This window comes from Saccopteryx leptura, chromosome 1 (genome assembly GCF_036850995.1).
Source record: "Saccopteryx leptura isolate mSacLep1 chromosome 1, mSacLep1_pri_phased_curated, whole genome shotgun sequence".
Classification (NCBI taxonomy): Eukaryota; Metazoa; Chordata; class Mammalia; order Chiroptera; family Emballonuridae; genus Saccopteryx; species Saccopteryx leptura.
Window position 1 is genome coordinate 135,913,270 of NC_089503.1, and position 19,783 is coordinate 135,933,052.

The following is a 19,783-nucleotide window of genomic DNA, read 5'->3' on the forward strand; positions in this document are numbered from 1 at the left end:
AGAAGAGAGACAGGGGGGAGGAGCTGGAAGCATCAACTCCCATATGTGCCTTGACCAGGCAAGCCCAGGGTTTCGAACCAGCGACCTCAGCATTTCCAGGTCGACACTTTATCCACTGTGCCACCACAGGTCAGGCCTTGGGGGGAATATTCTTGATCCACAGTTGGTTGAATCTGCTGATGTGAAATCTACAAATATGAAGGACTGACTAGAAAGAAGTTGTATCTCTCTTGGATTCTGAACTAAACATAACAAGAAGGTTGGAATCTTCCGTAAATATGGGACCAGTTATGGTGCTTCCCTCAGGAAAATGGGGAAGAAAACTGAACTCAGCCAGCATGCCAAGTGCCCTTGCTCCTTCTGTGGCAGAACCAGGATGAAGAGAGAAGCTGTGAGGGTCTGGTGCTGTGGTTCCTGCATGGACACAGTAGCTGGTGGTGCTTGGCCCTACACCACCACTCCGGCCATCACGGTCAAGTCTGCCGTCAGAAGACTGAAGGAATTGAAAGACCTTTAGGAGCTACACAATCTGAAACACTGCTTGCATAAAATAAATAGGTTAATTTATGCAAAAAAGAGAAGAAACAATACACTTATTTGCTGTTTAGAGGAGGACTTCTTTTTCCTTAAAATTAAAAAAATAATTTCCAATTTCTATAGCATTCTCAAAAGTCTTAAGCATCCTCACCAACACAGCGTGGGATTGGGGGGTAATAATAAAATATTAAGGGCTTAAGAAAATCAACTATTAAGTAAATGTACGTAAAAAAGTTGGCCAGGAAGGTCTGATATGAGGCCTAATGCTATACATTTAAAACTCAATAACTGTATACTTGGTATTCAAGCTCACGAAAACCTCTTTTACTAGACTCCTGCTGAAGAAAGGATATATAAGATCAGCTTCATGATAATAACTTATGGGTTATGACACAAGAAGAGTAAACAGTAAAATGGAAGTTTTATGACCACATTTATGATTAAGCCAGAATAGGGCGTTTTCTACATTGATGAATGAAGTAGGACTTGGTCACATCTTAAAAAAATTCAGAGAAAGGAATTTCAAGTATGAGTATAAGCTGCCATCTGACTCATTAAAATAAAGGAAACATGGGATTTTTTTCCCAAGTTAAAAAAAAATCCTGTGATGCACTTTTTAAATGGAACTGAATCCAAAATATTTAACACAAAACTAGACAATGGTCAACTAAATGAAATCATTACAAAAACTGAATACATGAATAAGAAGGAATAAAACATTTTTGATACTAACTTTTCAACTATTATTTTTGATACGATCATCCACAGTAAAATAGTCATTGAAAGTAAAATGAGCAGCCTGATGGCACAGCCAATAGGAGAAAGTCAGTGCTGTGAACCTCCACTTGCGCATCCTCAGAGACAGCGTCTTAGAGTTTACACAGTCTGCTCGCGGTCCCGCATGGTGGTGCCATGACTTGTCTCCTCCTACTATAGCAACAGGGGCTGCTGCAGGCCACAGCAACTGTTACCAAGAGACATGTTTTGATTAAACAAACTATATAAAAAGTCTGCCTTAGGATTTCAGGCAAATACTAATCTCATTTTAAACCATTGGGGTGGAGAGAAAAGAATCACCCACATTCAGGGATAAATTAGCTGTCACTGAACAGTTAAAAAAAAAGTCTCATTTTAAAAATTTTATCAGTAGAGATACAAAAGTACTTAGGATTGATATTCATTCATCCTTCGTCATCACTGCTGCTCCAGGCATCTTCAAATGCTGGATTTAACTGTGATTTGGTTGTAGTCTAAAAAAAGTGTGGGGGAAAAAGGAAGATTCAATTAATCTACCTCATGATTTTAGGTTCACGATATAGTTATAAAACATATCAGAAAGAAAACGATTAGTTATTTTGGAAGAAACTATATAATTATTAATTTCAAAATAAAAATAATGTAATAAACATTCCACATACAATATAGTTTAATTTCATTTTAAATGGATATACTAGAATTTATCACAATTATTGACTGTTCCCTCAAAGCAGTTACCTCACAACATACATGTGAGCACATGAGAATGTGTGTATGTGAGCACGCGTGCATGTGCGCGCGCGCGCACACACACACACACACACACACTGTGATGCTACTGTTTAATGCATTTCTGCAACTCTTTGGAATTACTGGATGATGGGAACAAATTATCATCCATGTAGACACATGAAGACAAAATGGACTCAGGCCTATAGTCTGCTTGACAACTTTTTTTTTTTTTTAGTGAGAGAGAGACAGAAAGAGAGAGACAGACAGGAAGGGAGAGAGATGAGATGCATCAACTCATAGTTGCAGCACCTTAGTTGCTCATTGATTGCTTTCTCACATTTGCCTTGACCAGAGGGCTCCAGCTGAGTCAGTGACCTCTTGCTCAAGCCAGCAACCTTGGACTCAAGCTAGAGACCTTTGGGTTCAAGCCAGTGACTATGGGGTCCTGTCTACGATCCCACACTCAAGTCAGCGACCCTGCGCTCAAGCTGGTGAGCCTGTGCTCAAGTCAGAGACCTCAGGGTTTCAAATCTGGGTCCTCAATGTCCCAGGACAACACTCTATCCACTGTGCCACCTGCTGGTCAGGCTTGGCTGAACCTGACTTTTATAAATAAATAAATATCTATATATGAGGAATAAGGTATTCATCAAACAGACTAATATCATTTTTGGTTCAAAAAGTAATGTAGGTTAAAAAAAGTAATATAGATTTTTAAGTAGTGAGGTTTATTTATTTTTTATAATTGGTAAAGTAGTTCCGAAGCAATGTCAAATATGTCAGGAATAGTAACATGTTTGTCATTACCATATAGGTTTCTCTGGGAGATCTCTTGGAAAGATAACATGCATTTGGATAATGTGTATTTAAAACAACAAAATATAACAGTATTCATACAACTTTAGAGTCATACCTAATCAAGGTAATCAACATCTAGAGGAATTTTAATTATTTGCAGTATTTCAAATAAATTCACTCTTTTTGGAAACATTTTTAATGGTTACATTCTTATTCACTGGTAAATAACTAAAGGTCTTTAAGATGGTCTCATTATTTTGAGTATCTGAGTATTATGATACTTATACTTATTCTACAGACTTTACATATGCTACAAACCCAAAATTCAATAATATATTAGCACCAAGACTACTCTTAAATATCTTATAGGAATTGCCTTTTACAACATATAGCAATATTTTATGATAAGGGTAACACATATTGTATGTCTGAAAATGTTCCATTTCCTTTTTGATGACTATAATGACTTAAAATCTTATAACTCAAACAATGATAATAGTAGAAAAAGTAGGTGTTTCCAGTAAATACTCAAAGTATCAACCAGGATAGTTGTAAAACAATATATTAATTTAGGCATTCTTTATAGCTGTTAAAGCTATAGATCAGAATATATTACTAACCTAATGGTGGCTATTATAACTATTACTAAACCTAATGTTGGCTATCATCACTTAGTTGTACAAACAAAATTCCATTATACCCCAAATGTCCAGATACAAAACTATGACCAAACTTCAGCTAACAATTCATCTATTTCCAGCAGCAGTCCAGGGGGCTGCAAGAGTAGCATACTGAGTAGCATTTCTTCCTTCAAAATATCTACTGAATTTCCTATCTTTCTGGGTTTATACTTCAACTACTAAGCTAGGTTTTTAGTGAGAGTTTATTCAAAGATGTATTGTCTTTAAGGGCTAGGTGATTCTTCTTCCCTATTCTATCTTTGGAAGCCTTTAACTCTGCCTTACATATCTATCAAAACATCCCTAGGTAGATAAACCACACAAAGGTCATGCCTCCAATTTCTATTATGCAAACCCAATATGTAACCTATTAAACCTTGAAATTTATTTGAAGACTCAACAGAGAAGCAAAATTATATTTCACTAAGTTATTTTTGTTATGGTGAGCAAAAAGACAAAAATAAGTGTAAATTGAAATGTTGCAAGTAAATTTTACTGTTTATAGTAAAAGATAACAGTATGAATTTATTACAGTATTATACATATATATATTTTATAGCTAAAAACCACAAATAAAACAGTATACTTATAGTTACAAGCTGTGGTAAAAACATGTATGAATATGGTACACATATTATTGTTTGAGACCCACTGATCCAGTGTAACTACCTCCTCCTAGTGAAAATACTATCTATGCTTGAACAGATCCGTCTCTACCTTACCAGGTTGCCTGTTCACTGACACATAGTTGTGAATGTTATAGAGATAGAGAAATATGAGTTTAGAGGGGTCCTAGTCCAGGTCTAAAAAATATGAAAGAAGAAAAAAACCAAACATCTATCACATGTACATCTTGAGCAATTCTAAATTTCTTAATGGTAAATACTTGAAAGTTTCCATAGGTAGGATATACGGTTGTTTGTATCAGCAAGTAATTGTACACCTACACAAGTGGTAAATGATACAGCTCTGTATAGTGTGACTGTCAAAATAAAGTAAGATTCTTGGTGAGAAGTCAGATTTATACTGTAATGTAACTGACATGTAGGTCTCAGAAAGGGAAAACTGATTAAGAGTTATAGAGGCTTGCCTTGACCATGACTAAGCTTAGGAAGGGGGGGAGGGAAGGAGGCAGATTCTTCAGGTATAATAAAACCTCCTGCCATATAAATAACAGGATTTATGCTTAAAGACCATAAAATCTGTTCCTATTACCCCAATACAGTACTCTTCAGTTTCTTATGACAGAACTAAATTCCTCCTCTATCTTGGATTTCAGAAGAAACACACATAGGGGATTATATCTTGGTTGATGGGGAAGTAAAGCTCATCAAGGGTGGATTTGAAAGGAAACCTAAGAACAATTTTGCTTTGATGATTCTAATAGTTCAAGATAAAAACTTGTCTTAGATCACTAATAAATGGCAAACTTGGGATTCAAACCCAGTTACCAGTATTATTATTACTTAGTTTACCCAAAACTAAAGGCTAAATGAGTGTGTATGCAAGTGTGTTTTGTTCTGTTTTGTTTTGAACTGTGTTCTGTTGTCTCTCTGGGAAACTGCACATCATTTATTTGATAGCTGAGATGAAAAACTTTTAAATATGAGTTAAACAGCAAATATCAACCTAAGGAACAGGGTTTTCTGTAGGCGTACTTCTCTACTGGGAGCTGTATCATGATCACACTCATGTTCTACCTATATTCACAGAAATCTTTCAGATTAAAGTTTTGTAAAAATAATCTTAGCACATACCATTGATATTAATATGAGAATTATCTTAAAGTAAAACAAAATAGATATTTTAAAAAGATAAGGTTTTTTAGTTCTAAAACAAAAATAAAGCTAACTTGTGTATCTCCATTTGATTTTCTACTTGTTCAGGTTAATCTCTTGTATATAAAAATTCTTCTACGGCCTAGCGTGTGGAGGACCTGGGTTCGATTCCCGGCCAGGGCACACAGGAGAAGCGCCCATTTGCTTCTCCACCCCTCCGCCACACTTTCCTCTCTGTCTCTCTCTTCCCCTCCCGCAGCCAAGGCTCCATTGGAGCAAAGATGGCCCGGGCGCTGGGGATGGCTCTGTGGCCTCTGCTTCAGGCGCTAGAGTGGCTCTGGTTGCAACAGAGCAACACCCCAGATGGGCAGAGCATCACCCCCTGGTGGGCATGCCCGGTGGATCCCGGTCGGGCGCATGCGGGAGTCTGTCTGCCTCCCCGTTTCCAACTTCAGAAAAATACAAAAAAAAATAAAAAATGGCTGAACTAAATTATTTTACCATATTAAACTTTCTACAGAAGAATATCCAGTCATTTAAAGCTCTGTGCACGAAAAATAATCAAAGCCATCAAAACCAAATAGACATGTGATGAAATCTGGAATTATTCAGTGTTTGGCCAGCTGCTTAAAGATTTATCATTGTTTTTTTTTTCTCTCTCTCTCTCTCTTTTATTTAGAGTAGGGCCAAAATAAAATAATTCACAGGCTTTACACTGCAGTAGCCATAGCAGTTGCAAACTTAGGTAAGAAATATATTTTGTGAATAGCTGCTAAATGTTATTAATTACCCCCACAAAAATTCATTGCCATGTGATTTGGACAACAGAACTAAATACATGATTTTTTAGAATTTCAAACTTTCTCTCTCAATGAGTTTCTTTCATCTCTATTTAAGATGTTTTATTTTTACTCTGACTTGGGTAAGATTAACTTAAGGTGTTTCTAATTTCATTATTTATATTTTGAACTCTAAAAAATTATATCTATATAAATATTGGATTTTAGACATTAGACTTTTTATATCACAGAAATTATGATAAATCAGGATGATTAACAATGCTTGATTAAACAGTCTTTGGTAGGAAAGGCTTGACATAAAAGTAAAAAAATACTAAGGCTACTGCTTAGGACCAGGGATCATCTTTGTTTATCCATCACATTTTTAAGGCTTTTTATTCAAACTGTCATATTTGTACCAATTTATGCTCTAAGATAGAAACTAACAGACTGTTTGCTGGTAGCAATTTAAATCAGAAAAATTTGACAGTGTGAATAAAGACCTTAGAAATGTCATCCATTCTATCCAAAGAAATAATTGGAAATATAAATAATTTATGAACAGATATTTACTTTGATTTGTTAAAATGATCAAAAGAAATGTTCTTCAAATGAGTATTTAAGTAAATTGTGGTATATAAATGACAGAATGCTATAGTATTAAAAACAATAGTTAATTAACAGCATGAAAAAATGCTAAATGTATATTATTAAGTGAAACTGTAGGATGCCAAGGTGTTTGTCTAAGCGTATTAAGTGCTAGAAAAAACACATATGCACAGAAAAAAAGTAGCAGTAAATCGAAATGTAAATAGTGATTATTTCAACTTTAGAAATTTGTTCTTGCTTTAATATTTTTCTGAATTTTCCAAATGTCTAATAACAGGAAAATTATTTTTAAAATCAGAAAATAGCCAAGAAATGCTTTAAAAGTCTCTCCCACATAAAGTGAATTAATAATCTTTTCTTTATGATCTAGAAGTCCTTGTACATTTGTACAAATAACATTTACCTCATCATTATCAGGAATTGGTTCGTATAAGGATGGTACCCAAGCAAGAATATTGCAGTCTCTGCTACCACTATAAAGTTCCTATAACACAGAAAGTGAAGATGTGATTAATTTAAAGCTGGTACCAATCTGAAACAAACTACATTAGTTTTTAAATAATTAAATCTTAGGTTACATCAATGAGATTAAATCTATTTCTACTCCAAAAACACCCCACTAGACTTGTACCTTTTTTTTTTCCTTTTTCTTTTTTTTTTACAGAGACCGAAAGAGAGTCAGAGAGAAGGATAGATAGGGACAGACACACAGGAACAGAGAGAGATGAGAAGCATTAATCATTAGTTCTTTGTTGCGACACCTTAGTTGTTCATTGATTGGTTCTCATATGTGCCTTGACCAGGGGCTACAGCAGACCGAGTGACCCTTCCTCAAGCCAGAGACCTTGGGTCCAAGCTAATGAGCTTTGCTCAAACCAGATGAGCCCGCGCTCAAACTGGCGACCTCGGGGTCTCGAACCTGGGTCCTCCGCATCCCAGTCCAACCGGTCTATCCACTGCGCCACCGCCTGGTCAGGCTAGACTTGTACCTTTTTTAATTTGTTTGTTTCTGGATGTAGTCAAGCTTTGTTTTATGTTTAAAAATAGAATCATGATACCTCAGAGCTTGCTAACATGAAAATTTTACAAAAACACTCAACAGCCTAGTGGTTTTTTATCAATCATAGTATCTATTCATATCAAGTGTCAAAGTAGAGAAAGAGAAAATAAAATGGAATAGTTTGTCCCGTTAATAACTGAGTTTTAAGAAGGCTTCCATGAGGAAACTATATGAGTTTTTAGCTAAAATAGGCCAAAAGTTCACAGAAAGTTCTGCCTAGCTCACAGTTGCCTATCTGACTGCTATTCAGTTCATAGATCCATATGCTATGCTTTTGAGAAGTTTATTTTATAAGGGGAAGCCTGAGTGGAAGCACAGCCTGTCTATGTCAATACTTTATAGATGTGCTGTTTGCACATGGCTGAACAATGTTCATTTCCCCTCCCAACAAACCTTAAGGAATGTGTTACATTGGCTAGTACTGATATATTCCTATGGGGCAGTGGAATAGATCCTTTCCTATAAAGAGGGCAAAAATTAGTATTATATTCTTGGAGAATAAATCTCAAAATATATAAAAAGTTCTTGTATGCATTTCTAAGAAGTCATGCCAAACACATATATAAAATTCAAAGATATCATTACTTTTATATTTACAAAAGAATAATTGTCCAGAGTACAGCAGTGATTTATGTATAAATTTATGTTGTACTCATACGATGTGTTACTATATAGCCATTAAATTTATTTGTGAAGACTACTTAATGATATGGGAAAATACTATCATAACGTCAAAAGAGCAGAGCAGGATATAAACCAAATACTCATACTGGGAAGGGAAAAGAACAGGATGAATAACACTAGGTCCATTAAAGAAAAGCTATTAGGCAAAGGAGAAAGGAGAAAAAGCATAAAATAGAAAAATGTTAAATGGTTATAAAATTCTGAATGACTAAGTAATTTTTTCCCTCAGAAATATATTTCTACACAAATGTTTTTTAACAATGTAACATTTTCCTGTTCTGGTACGCAATTATTTATTTTTATTATTGTTCATCTCAAAAACTATTTGAAACTTGGTACAATAAGTGTTTTTCTAAAAAAAAAAAAGGTATGGGTCTGGGAAAGTTATTTATAGGAACTATAGATTTAAAAAACTAAAGTAAATTAGATTTAATTAAATATGATCAAATTTCCAAATAGAACAAAATTATATGAACTGTACTGTTAAATTTAAAATACATGCTTATACTAACTGTAGATAATACATATTATCCAGCCTGACCGGTGGTGGTGCAGTGGATCGAGCATCGGACTGGTATGCCAAGGACCCAGCTTTGAAACCCCAAGGTTGCCGGCTTGAGCGTGGACTCATCCAGCTTGAGCATGGGATCACAGACATGACCCCATGGTTGCTGGCTTGAGCCCAAAGGTCACTGGCCTGATCCCAAGGTTGCTGACTTGAGTAAGGGTTCACTCGCTCTGCTGTAGCCCCCCGGTCAAGGCACATATGAGACAGTAATCAATGAACAAGCAATCAACGAACAACCAAGATGCTGCAACGAAGAACTGATGCTTCTCATCTCTCTCTCTTCCTTGTCTGTCCCTCTGTCTGACTCTCTCTGTCAACCCCCCCCCCAAAAAAAAACATATATTATCCAGTGCACTTGAGCAATTTAGCCTTCTGAGAAGGCAAGATATATACCCAAGATAATTTGGTTAGATAAGATAAAAGGCAATTCATGGTACGTACTGCTACACTGATAAAGCTATAAAGAAAATTCTGTAAATGTTCAAGAAAGAGAACTTAGGACAGAACAGCACGAATAAAGGCTTTACATAAATGAAGTTATTTTAATTGAGTCTCAAATTTTGGGGGGTAACTATAGAAGTTCATTTGGGTAATTAGACTTAAAAAATATTAAAACTTGCAGAAAGGTTGCAAGCATGGTACAAAATACTTTTTTCTGAAATATTTGAGAGTAAATTGCCAATACAAGGTTCCATCACTCTTGAATAATTTAGTGTATACTTCCTGTGAGCAAGGGCATTCTCCTTCATAATTATAATGCTATAAACCAGTGGTCCTCAAGCTTTTTTGGGCCACGAACCAGTTTAATGTCAGAAAATATTTTCACCGACCGGCCTATAGGGTGGGATGGATAAATGTATCACGTGACTGAGACAAGCGTCAAGAGTGAGTCTTAGACGGATGTAACAGAGGGGATCTGGTCATTTTTAAAAAATAAAACATCGTCCGGACTTAAATATACATAAAGTGGAAATAATGTAAGTTATTTATTCTTTCTCTGTGGACCAGTACGAAATGGCCCACGGACCAGTACCGGTCTGTGGCCTGGGGGTTGGGGACTACTGCTATAAACAATGTCAAAAAATTCATGAGGGATCCAAGATGGCAGCAGAGTAGATGGAAGTTATACTCACGTCCTCTCAGGACAAAATCGGAATTGCAAGTATATTATAGAGCAATCACTAATTGAATATGAGCTGAACATAAATAACTCTTATAACTAAGGATATGTACAAGAAGCCACACCAAGACTGGTTAGAAGGGCAGAGATAAGAAAAGGGCTGGCCCCACACCCCCATGCAGCGGTTGAGAATCCAGAGAGATATTTCAGCTGCAAAGGTCCTCCAGAGGAGTGAGGGGTCTCAACTCCATGCCAGGCTTGTCTGAAGCACCAGAGCCAGGAAGAAGAGCCCACATAACATCTGGCTGTGGAAGTCATTGGGGATTCTGTCTGCCAGGGTGAGACAGGAGAAAGTTAGAAGGCCAGCACACAAAATCTGAATTGTGAGCATTCCCCCTGAGTTCCAGTAGATGATGGTGGCTCAGAGCAAACTGAAATTATACGGGGAGAGATTGGGTTGTGTAACTTTGGGGAGAGGACTGGAAGGACAGCCACCCATGTCCCTGTGCTGAGTCCCTCTCTTACAGTGCCCATAGATGTCATCTTTCCTGAGTCAAGCACTCCCCTCTATATGGCATCAGTCTGGGGAAATGCACTGGTCCCACCCATCTGACTCATGAAATAGTTATGGGGATATAAAGTACAGAATAGGGATGTTGTACTTTATACTCTTATTAAGAGTGTAATAATTATGTAGAGTGCCGAGTGGGTACTGGAAAAATCAGGGGCACTACTTTGTAAAGTATATAACTGTCTACCCTCTATGTTGTACAACTGAAACTAATATATAATAATACTAAATGTAAATTGTAATTGAGAAATTATAGCAAAAAAAAAATCTAAAAATTGCATTAAAAATCAGAAAATTCACTTTGATATATCATTAGCAGCTAATTCTTAGATCCCATTTAAGTTTAACCGATTGTCACAAAAATGTTCTTTTGAGCAAAAGGGTCTAGTTCAAATCGCATGCTGCCCTTATTTGTCATGTCCTTTTACTTTCCTTCATTCTGGAACACTACTTCAGTTTCTCCTTGGCTTTCCTGAATTGGACAATTTTGAAGATACATACCAGTTACTTTGTAAAATATCCTTTAAATTTTGTCTTAAATATCCTCATTACTAAATTCTGGTGATGCATCTTTGCCAGAAATATCACAGAAGGACTGACCCAAAACTTAGGATATTAACTCGGATCATTTCATTAATGTAATACACGCCAGGCTCTTTCAAAGTCAAACTACTCATTTTATCTTTTTAATTAATATTTTATAGTGTGGTACTTTGAGATATATAACTATCCTACTCTTCATCAGACTTTCAATTTATTAATTTATTACTTAGAATGAATTTGTGGGTACCGATTTTAGTCAATGGGTTACAATCCATTATTATTTATTTTAATGATAGATATATCTTGTTATATTTTATATTACAATAAAATTACAAGTATCAGTTTGTTTTCAGATACTGAGTTTCATGTAATATTTAACTGAAAAAGGTTTCTAATGCTAAATGAAAGCAAAAATACTACTCTCTTTTAATTCTGAAATTACCTTCCTTTTCAGAAATCATAGTAGATGCAATGGGATAAAAGTTGTGAGCTTTCTGATATAGTACAATGATTCAAATCTGACTACATAGCACATATAGAATGACCCGTCAGGAGGCAACTGGCCCATGTTTCTGGCTGTCCCAGGCTTATCCCAACTGTTCCAGGGACTGAGGGGAATCAATATCTTGATCCACTCTAAGCACAACTGTGTGGAAGCTCTGATGTGCTTCAAAGAAATAATTTCTAGTCAGAACACCTGGGTTAAAATATTGACTGTTTCTTAAGTGTCTTTGGACAAGAAAAGAGGTGCAGTGTTCTAAGAATTCCTTTGAATGAATAATCATTCTCTGTCAGTAACTACTTACAAGTTTTCTTTTCCCAGAAGTAACACTATAAATATTTAACAACTAGTACATCAGGACACTGACTAATTAGAAGAGATACTGGCCATTAAGTAGAAGCAGGGTCTTGAAAGTACCTTTGAGTTGTTAGGTTGAAGTAGTTCTAGGAAGTCCCAGGAGATAGGGTGTAGGTTGCTTAGGGGTCTTGGTGCAACAACTACTGAATAAACAGTAGGAGATGAATTTGAATATTTTAATAATGGATAGTGCCATACTTGTGCTTGTTGGCTGAAAAATCAGCACAGTGTCAGATACAAATTAAGTAATCAGTATTAATAAGTGAATAAATAAGAGCCTCATCAGATGGTATTTAAAGTCACTTCTAACTGTAATAACCCATAATTTTCATTCTATCGGTATTTATTTTTCATGAGCCTCATTTTCATTCCTACAAAACAGGGAAAATACCAATAATCTTGCTATATTAGGGACTCATTTAAAGGAGCACACAAAGTAATTTGTGCAAATGTTCTCTGAAAAAATCTGCTCCATGGGTGAGATAAAGGGAAAGGTCAGGATGATAAACAGCTATAGGTATGCATTTAATAAATTATGTAAATTGCATTAATTCAAAAGCAAACTTATTAGCCATTGGCCAAAAACAGAGAAGAAATAAAGTTTTAAACAGACTCAGACATACATAAATCAAGATACATAAACATACTTTAAGATTAGAAACATATATTCTGTTTTTCCCAAAAGACTATTTGCAAGAATTATTTTAATTTGCCAGAGATTTTCAACAGCTAAAAAAGAATTTATCTCAATCAGGTTGTACAGTGTTATATACTGATTCATATATACATTCTATAACATCTAAAAATCTATTCTGTATTATTCTTTACTAAATAAAGCCTAAATCAAGTATGGATTGAAATTATAATTCCTCAGGATACAATTACACTGGAGAACAATTTTTTTTTCATTTTCTGTTGCATGAGGTTTTAGAACTGTTTCTATATATATATTTCTGCATCACTGATTCCAAATCTGAAATCCGTTTTTTGGTGCATGCTCCAGTTTTTATGCAATTTTAATTTATTTTTGTTACGGTAAAAGTCATGCATTGGTTTTTAAATTGGACTCTTGGATTGAACATAACCACAAGGCAATTAATGTTTTACAAACATCACTTTTACATAATTGTAGTTGTTTTTAAATGTAAAAAATTATGATCTGATAAAAACACCCTCGTTTTTTGGTGTTTTTTTTTCCTGAAGTTGGAAACGGGGAGGCACTCAGACAGACTCCCACATGCACCCGACCGGGATCCACCCGGCATGCCCACCAGGGGGCGATGCTCTGCCCATCTGGGGCGTCGCTCTGTTGCAACCAGAGCCATTCTAGCGCCTGAGGCAGAGGCCATTGGGCCATCCTCAGTGCCCGGGCCAACTTTGCTCCAATGGAGCCTTGGCTGAAGGAGGGGAAGAGAGAGACAGAGAGGAAGGAGAGGGGGAGGGGTGGAGAAGCAGATGGGTGCTTCTCCTGTGTGCCCTGGCCGGGAATTGAACCCGGGACTCCTGCACGCCAGGCCGACGCTCTACCACTGAGCCAACCGGCCAGGGCCAAACACCCTCTTGTTTTAAGATTGAATCATAGCTTCTTCGAGTAGGTGTAAATGTAAGAATAGCCCTGACACCTTTGTTATATATGTGGCTATTACACACTTCAACATCAAAGGCACAATATTTCATCATTTGTGACACATGCATGTATTGCCTATTTTCAAGTTCCCCTTGGCGATCAAGACAAGAATTGGGCTCCTCATATTGAGTGTCATAATTGTGAGGAAATGCTTCATGACTGGATAAAAGGAAAATGCAAAGGAATACCTTTTGGTATTCCCATGGTTTGGCGTGAACCTAAGGACTACAGCAGTGACTGTTATTTTTGTGTGATCCATACAAAGGGCATCGGCAAGAAAAAAGGGCATATGATTGTATATCCTAATATTCCTATCCCACACTCTGAGACACTCCCGGTTCCAGTTTTCAATGGTTTTATTTCTTCTAAGAATGAAGAAAGTGAACATGGTGATCAAGTGTATTTTGATAAGATGCATGAGGAAATGGCTGTAGAATCTGAAGGGTCTTCTTCTGATGCCAAGCAGTCATTAACCCCTCAGCAGTTTAGCCAATCTGAATTGAATGACTTAGTAAGAGATTTGGGCCTATCAAAGAAAGCAGCAGAGTTATTAGCCTCCAGACTTCAAGAAAAAAATGTACTTCACCGGTCAGCTAAAGTATCCCATTTCAGGAAGTGTGAACAAATTTTTGTGGACTTTTTTTCTGAAGACAAATACTTTGTTTACTGTTATGATATCAGTAGTCTTCTCAGCCAGCTGGGTGTTACCACTTACAGTCCAACAGAATGGCGGCTATTTCTTCACAGCTCTACACAGAGTCTTAAATGTGTTCTCCGCCCTGGCCGGTTGGCTCAGCGGTAGAGCGTCGGCCTAGCGTGCGGAGGACCAGGGTTCGATTCCCGGCCAGGGCACATAGGAGAAGCGCCCATTTGCTTCTCCACCCCTCCGCCGCGCCTTCCTCTCTGTCTCTCTCTTCCCCTCCCGCAGCCAAGGCTCCATTGGAGCAAAGATGGCCCGGGCGCTGGGGATGGCTCTGTGGCCTCTGCCCCAGGCGCTAGAGTGGCTCTGGTCGCAACATGGCGACACCCAGGATGGGCAGAGCATCGCCCCCTGGTGGGCAGAGTGTCGCCCCATGGTGGGCGTGCCGGGTGGATCCCGGTCGGGCGCATGCGGGAGTCTGTCTGACTGTCTCTCCCTGTTTCCAGCTTCAGAAAAAATGCAAAAAAAAATTTTTTAAATTAAAAAAAAAAAAAAAAAATGTGCTCTCCTACACAATGGTAATGTTTATGCAGCGGTTCCAATTGGTTATTCAACTTATCTGTGAGAAGATTATAATGACATAAAAATTGTCCTCGACTTTCTGAAGTATAAGGAGCATAACTGGATCATTTGTGTGGATCTTAAAATGGTAAATTTCCTGCCAGGACAACAGAGAGGTTTCACGAAGTATCCTTGATTTCTGTGTTTGTGGGACAGCCGAGCTCGGGAGAAACACTGGACACAGAAGGAGTGACCAAAATGTGAAGCTCTGGAAGTAGGGATGCAAAATATTGTGAATGAACCTGTAGTTAATCGAGACAGGATCATTTTTCCTCCACTTCACATCAAACTTGGCTTAATGAAGCAGTTTGTTCAGGCTTTGAATAGAGAAAGTGACTGCTTTCAACATATTATTTCTGGTTTTCCTGCCTTGTCTTTCGAGAAGATAAAAGCAGGTGTATTTGATGGACCTCAAATTCAAATCCTCATACGTGATGAAGAATTTGCCAGGAAGATGAATAAGGAGGAGAAAGCAGCATGGCAGTCTTTTTTTTTTTTTTTTGTATTTTTCTGAAGTTGGAAATGGGGAGAGACAGTCAGACAGACTCCCGCATGCACCCGACTGGGACCCACCCAGCATGCCTACCAGGGGGCGACGCTCTGCCCACCAGGTGGCAATGCTCTGCCCCTCCGGGGCGTCGCTCTGTTGCAACCAGAGCCACTCTAGCGCCTGGGGCAGAGGCCAAGGAGCCATCCCCAGCGCCCAGGCCATCTTTGCTCCAATGGAGCCTCGCTGCGGGAGGGGAAGAGAGAGACAGAGAGGAAGGAGAGGGGGAGGGGTGGAGAAGCAGATGGGCGCTTCTCTGTGTGCCCTGGCCGGGAATCGAATCTGGGACTTCTGCACGCCAGGCCGACGCTCTACCACTGAGCCAACCGGCCAGGGCCCAGCATGGCAGTCTTTTGTTGCAGTTACAAAGAAATTCCTTTGCAACAAAAAAGCAGAAAACTATGAACTTCTGGTTCAAAGGATGCTGTTGGCTTTCCATGACATTGGATGTAACATTAGTGTCAAGATTCACTTCCTGAACAGTCACCTTGATAAGTTTCCCAAAAATCTTGGAGCTGTTAGTGATGAGCAGACTACTGCTGGAGCATCAAACGAGACTGTCCTCAACAAGTACACAAATGCAAGAGCTACAAACGCAAATTTTTTCCTGAATAGAATTTAAATAAGTTTTGCGCAAATTTTATGATTAAAATAAGTGTTTTAATATGTTTTTTCGAAACTGTAGACAAATTCTGATGCAATTATATCTTTTAGTATATTAGTGTATTTACTGCATTATATAAATTATTATATTTTCACAAAGATGATGCCCAAGAAGACATTCTACTTCATTATGTTAAACTAAATGTTGAAAATTTTACAATAAGATGGAAACCTAAGATCTTGAATTGCAAAAAAACTGTAGCTTACAGAGAAAAACTAATGTCAGATTTGAGATCAGCATACTCGAATTAGGTAAGAACAAGTGTTTTTGTGAATGAAACAAAAATTTTGTTCCCCAGTGTTATAATTTACTCTCTTATATACAACTAGTCTGGAAAACTAACTACCTGAACATTTTAAATTCCCTTAAGTATCATTCTTACCTGGAAATTAGACTGAAAGACACAGCAGTCAACACTTTTATAATGTCCCTTAAGCATAGTTATCTGCTCTCCTGAGTAAATTGTATAAACAGCAATGGTGCTACCATATGGTACAAAAACAAACTCCGAACTGCAGCCACAGGAGACAGCGAATTTCAATCCTTTTCTACTGTTATTACAAACTTTCCCATAATTGACCTGTGGGATGTAAAATCATAAAGTTACTCACTTCTTAAATTGAAATAAAAAGACAACAAAGACTAGAAGTATTTACTTAAAATATTAGAACATACTATAAGGAGTATTTTTACATATCTAAAGAAAAGGACCAAATCCTAATATAAATAAGGGCCAATGACATAAATGTACCTTTCATATAAAAGTGAAATATAATAGTAAAAAATCCCACAAAAGCAAATGTGCACATTTCGACCTTGATAGACATAAAAAATGTAAATTAAAGCATCCTTAAAGAATAATTTTCAACTATTTAGCAAAGATTTTAGGAAACCATAAGACACTCAATACAGGTAAACATGTTGGTGGCACTGTAATTTGGTCATTCCCTCGAAAAGTCTAAATGGTTTATTATGCAATAAAATACAAAGATATTCACTTTTTTAGAGGGATAACCTTTTTATTTTAAAAGTCTTTTTGTTGTTGTTGTTTTGTATTTTTCTAAAGTGAGAAGCAGGGAAGCAGAGAGAAGACAGACTTCTGCATGCACCTGACCAGGATTCACCTGGCATGCCCACTAGGGGCAATGCTCTGCCCTTCTGGGTGTGTCTCCGTTGCAACCAAAGCCACTCTAGCACCTAAGGTGGAGGCCATGGAGCCATCCTCAGCACCTCGGCCAACTTTGCTCCAGTGGAGCCTTGGCTGTGGGAGGGGAAGAGAGAGATAGAGAGAAAGGAGAGGGTGAAGAGTGGAGAAGCAGATGGGTGCTCCTGTGTTCCCTGGCTGGGAATCGTACCCAGGACTTACACACGCCAGGCCAACGCTCTACTGCTGAGCGAATTGGCCAGGGCTTAAAACAGTTTTAATTATGCTAAAATACAGATAACAAAATTTGCCATCTTAATCATACAGTATTTAAGTGTACAAGTTCAGTGACATTACAATTGTGTAATCATCACAATTAGAAATCTCCATAACTCTTTTCATCTTGCAAAACTGAAACACTGTACCTATTAAACAACAAAGATATTCTTATTCCTTAACCTAGTAACTATCCCTGGGAATTTATCTTAGGGAAACAATTAAACAGCAAAAAGCTACATGCCCTGAGGAATTCAGTGCAGCACTAACTCAAATGGCAAAATAACTTGAGAACATATGTAAATTTCTAATAATGTTAATTAATTCTATAGTACATAGCAATTAAAATCATAATTATGAAAATTATGCAGAAAACAGAAATGAAAGCTAAGTATAAAAACCACGGAACACAAATAGTGCAGATACTATAATTTCAGCTTTACATAAATAATTATGCATTTGGTACCAAAATAAAAATTTGCAACCGTACACCAAAGGTACAAGACCAGTATCAGCATCACCTGAGCAGTTAGAAATGCAGTTTTCTAGGCCCTATCCCAATCCTACTGAATTAGAATCTTCATTTTAACAAGCTCCTTAGGTGATCTGTAGGCTCATCAAAGTCTGAGAAATTGCCTGACCTGCAGTGGTGCAGTGGGTAAAGTGTTGACCTGGGAAGTTGAGGTTGCCGGTTCAAAACCCTGGGCTTCACTAGTCAAGGCACATATGAGAGTTGATGCTTTCTGCTCCTCCCTCCATTCTCTCTCATTCTCTCATTCTCTCTCTCTCTCTCTCTCTCTCTTTCTCCCTCCCTCCCTCTCTCTCCCCTCTCTAAAATGAATAAAATAATTTTTAAAAAAGTCTGAGAAATTTTGGACTAAAGAAATTCAATCAGATTTACTTCCTGCTGATAATTTATATAAGCAGTTTAGGATAAGTGTGCAATAATTTGGGAATGATGAGCATACAGGTCACCAAAATTTCCCTTTATTATGGCTATTAGAGTTTGAACAGTGATTTGCCGTTCTCTAAAGGTTGTGTGGAAGTGGAAGTGTGTGTATGTGTGTATGTGTACAAACAATGAGGCCAAAATGGGTATTTGCTGATAATCTGTGGTACTACAGTTGGCTTCAAGTTAACATGTGGCAGAAATGAGTACATGTATTCAGCTCTCCCAATTCCCAGTGGTAGAGTGAAACTTTAAAACATTAAACTTATAGTCAATAGACTTGGGTTTTTGAAACGCATGCTAACCCTCTCACCCGCTTTTTCATTGCCTCTTATGAATAACGAATTATTTAACCTTTGGGTTTCATTCTTCAAATCTGTTCAAAGGAAATAATATTTACAGAGTCATTGTGAAAAATCAAATGAAATAATACATATGAGATATTCAGTAAGTCCCTAGATTTATCACTATATTTAGAAGTATAACATTCATTCTCATTTGCATTTTTAATTCTACATATGCAACAATATGTAGAATGGCATGACAGGGGACTGGAGAAAAACCACAAATCTTCTCAACTAGCAATTCTCTATTGCTCCAGGAAAACTGATAAACTGCTAGACTGTGATGGTCTCATTGACACTGATCAGGGAACCTAGCCATAAAACCTATATTCCTTCCAAAACGTAAACTGAAAGGGCTGACTGAGGTGTAAATCTTGAACCAACTCACTAACTTTATCTTTGTCCTTAGGCATTCCCCCTTCAATTCATCTTATAATTTATTGTCCAAATTGATCTATGTAAATCACTTCTGTGCTTAAATCACCACAGGACTCAAAACTATCAATATCACTTCAATGCCTATGAAATAAAATTCTAATAACAAATTGATGAACGGAGGGATTTACCATCTACTAAGAGTTTACTATGTGTCATATCCTGTGCTAGGTGACTGATTATCTAAGGTCTCCACTTTATACCTATACATGCTTACCATAAAAAGCAGTGTGATAAATGGCATGATCTATATTACTATGAAATTACTGTGGAGGAACAGGTAGCTAAAATGCCTTGGTGGTGTGCACAGGTTTTGAAAGAATTTTAATAGGGCAGGAAAATCAGACTTGGGATATGGTAATGGCAAATCTAATTTCCTATGTCATGAATTCCTTTTATTGTCCCAGGAAATTATACATCTAGTCACTAAGTGAACCGACAGTGAGGCAGAGATTCTATCAC

The 19,783-nt window shown here is 37.3% G+C and overlaps 1 protein-coding gene across 3 annotated transcripts in view; it reads right to left on the bottom strand.

Moving 5' to 3' along the window:
* Positions 1-951: 951 nt before the first annotated feature.
* The window catches only part of ERCC8 (ERCC excision repair 8, CSA ubiquitin ligase complex subunit), a 49,444-nt gene continuing 30,612 nt past the window's right edge, over positions 952-19,783 (bottom strand). For 2 of the 3 annotated variants that reach the window (XM_066375560.1, XM_066375543.1), the window contains 3 exons: positions 16,556-16,753; positions 7,073-7,153; positions 952-1,787 (listed from right to left, as the gene is read on the bottom strand). In XM_066375560.1, coding sequence (XP_066231657.1) covers positions 1,719-1,787; positions 7,073-7,153; positions 16,556-16,753 — 348 coding nt within the window. In that variant the 3' untranslated portion in view covers positions 952-1,718. The remainder of the gene's footprint in view (positions 1,788-7,072; positions 7,154-16,555; positions 16,754-19,783) is intronic. The other variant, XM_066375551.1, reaches the window with a different exon arrangement.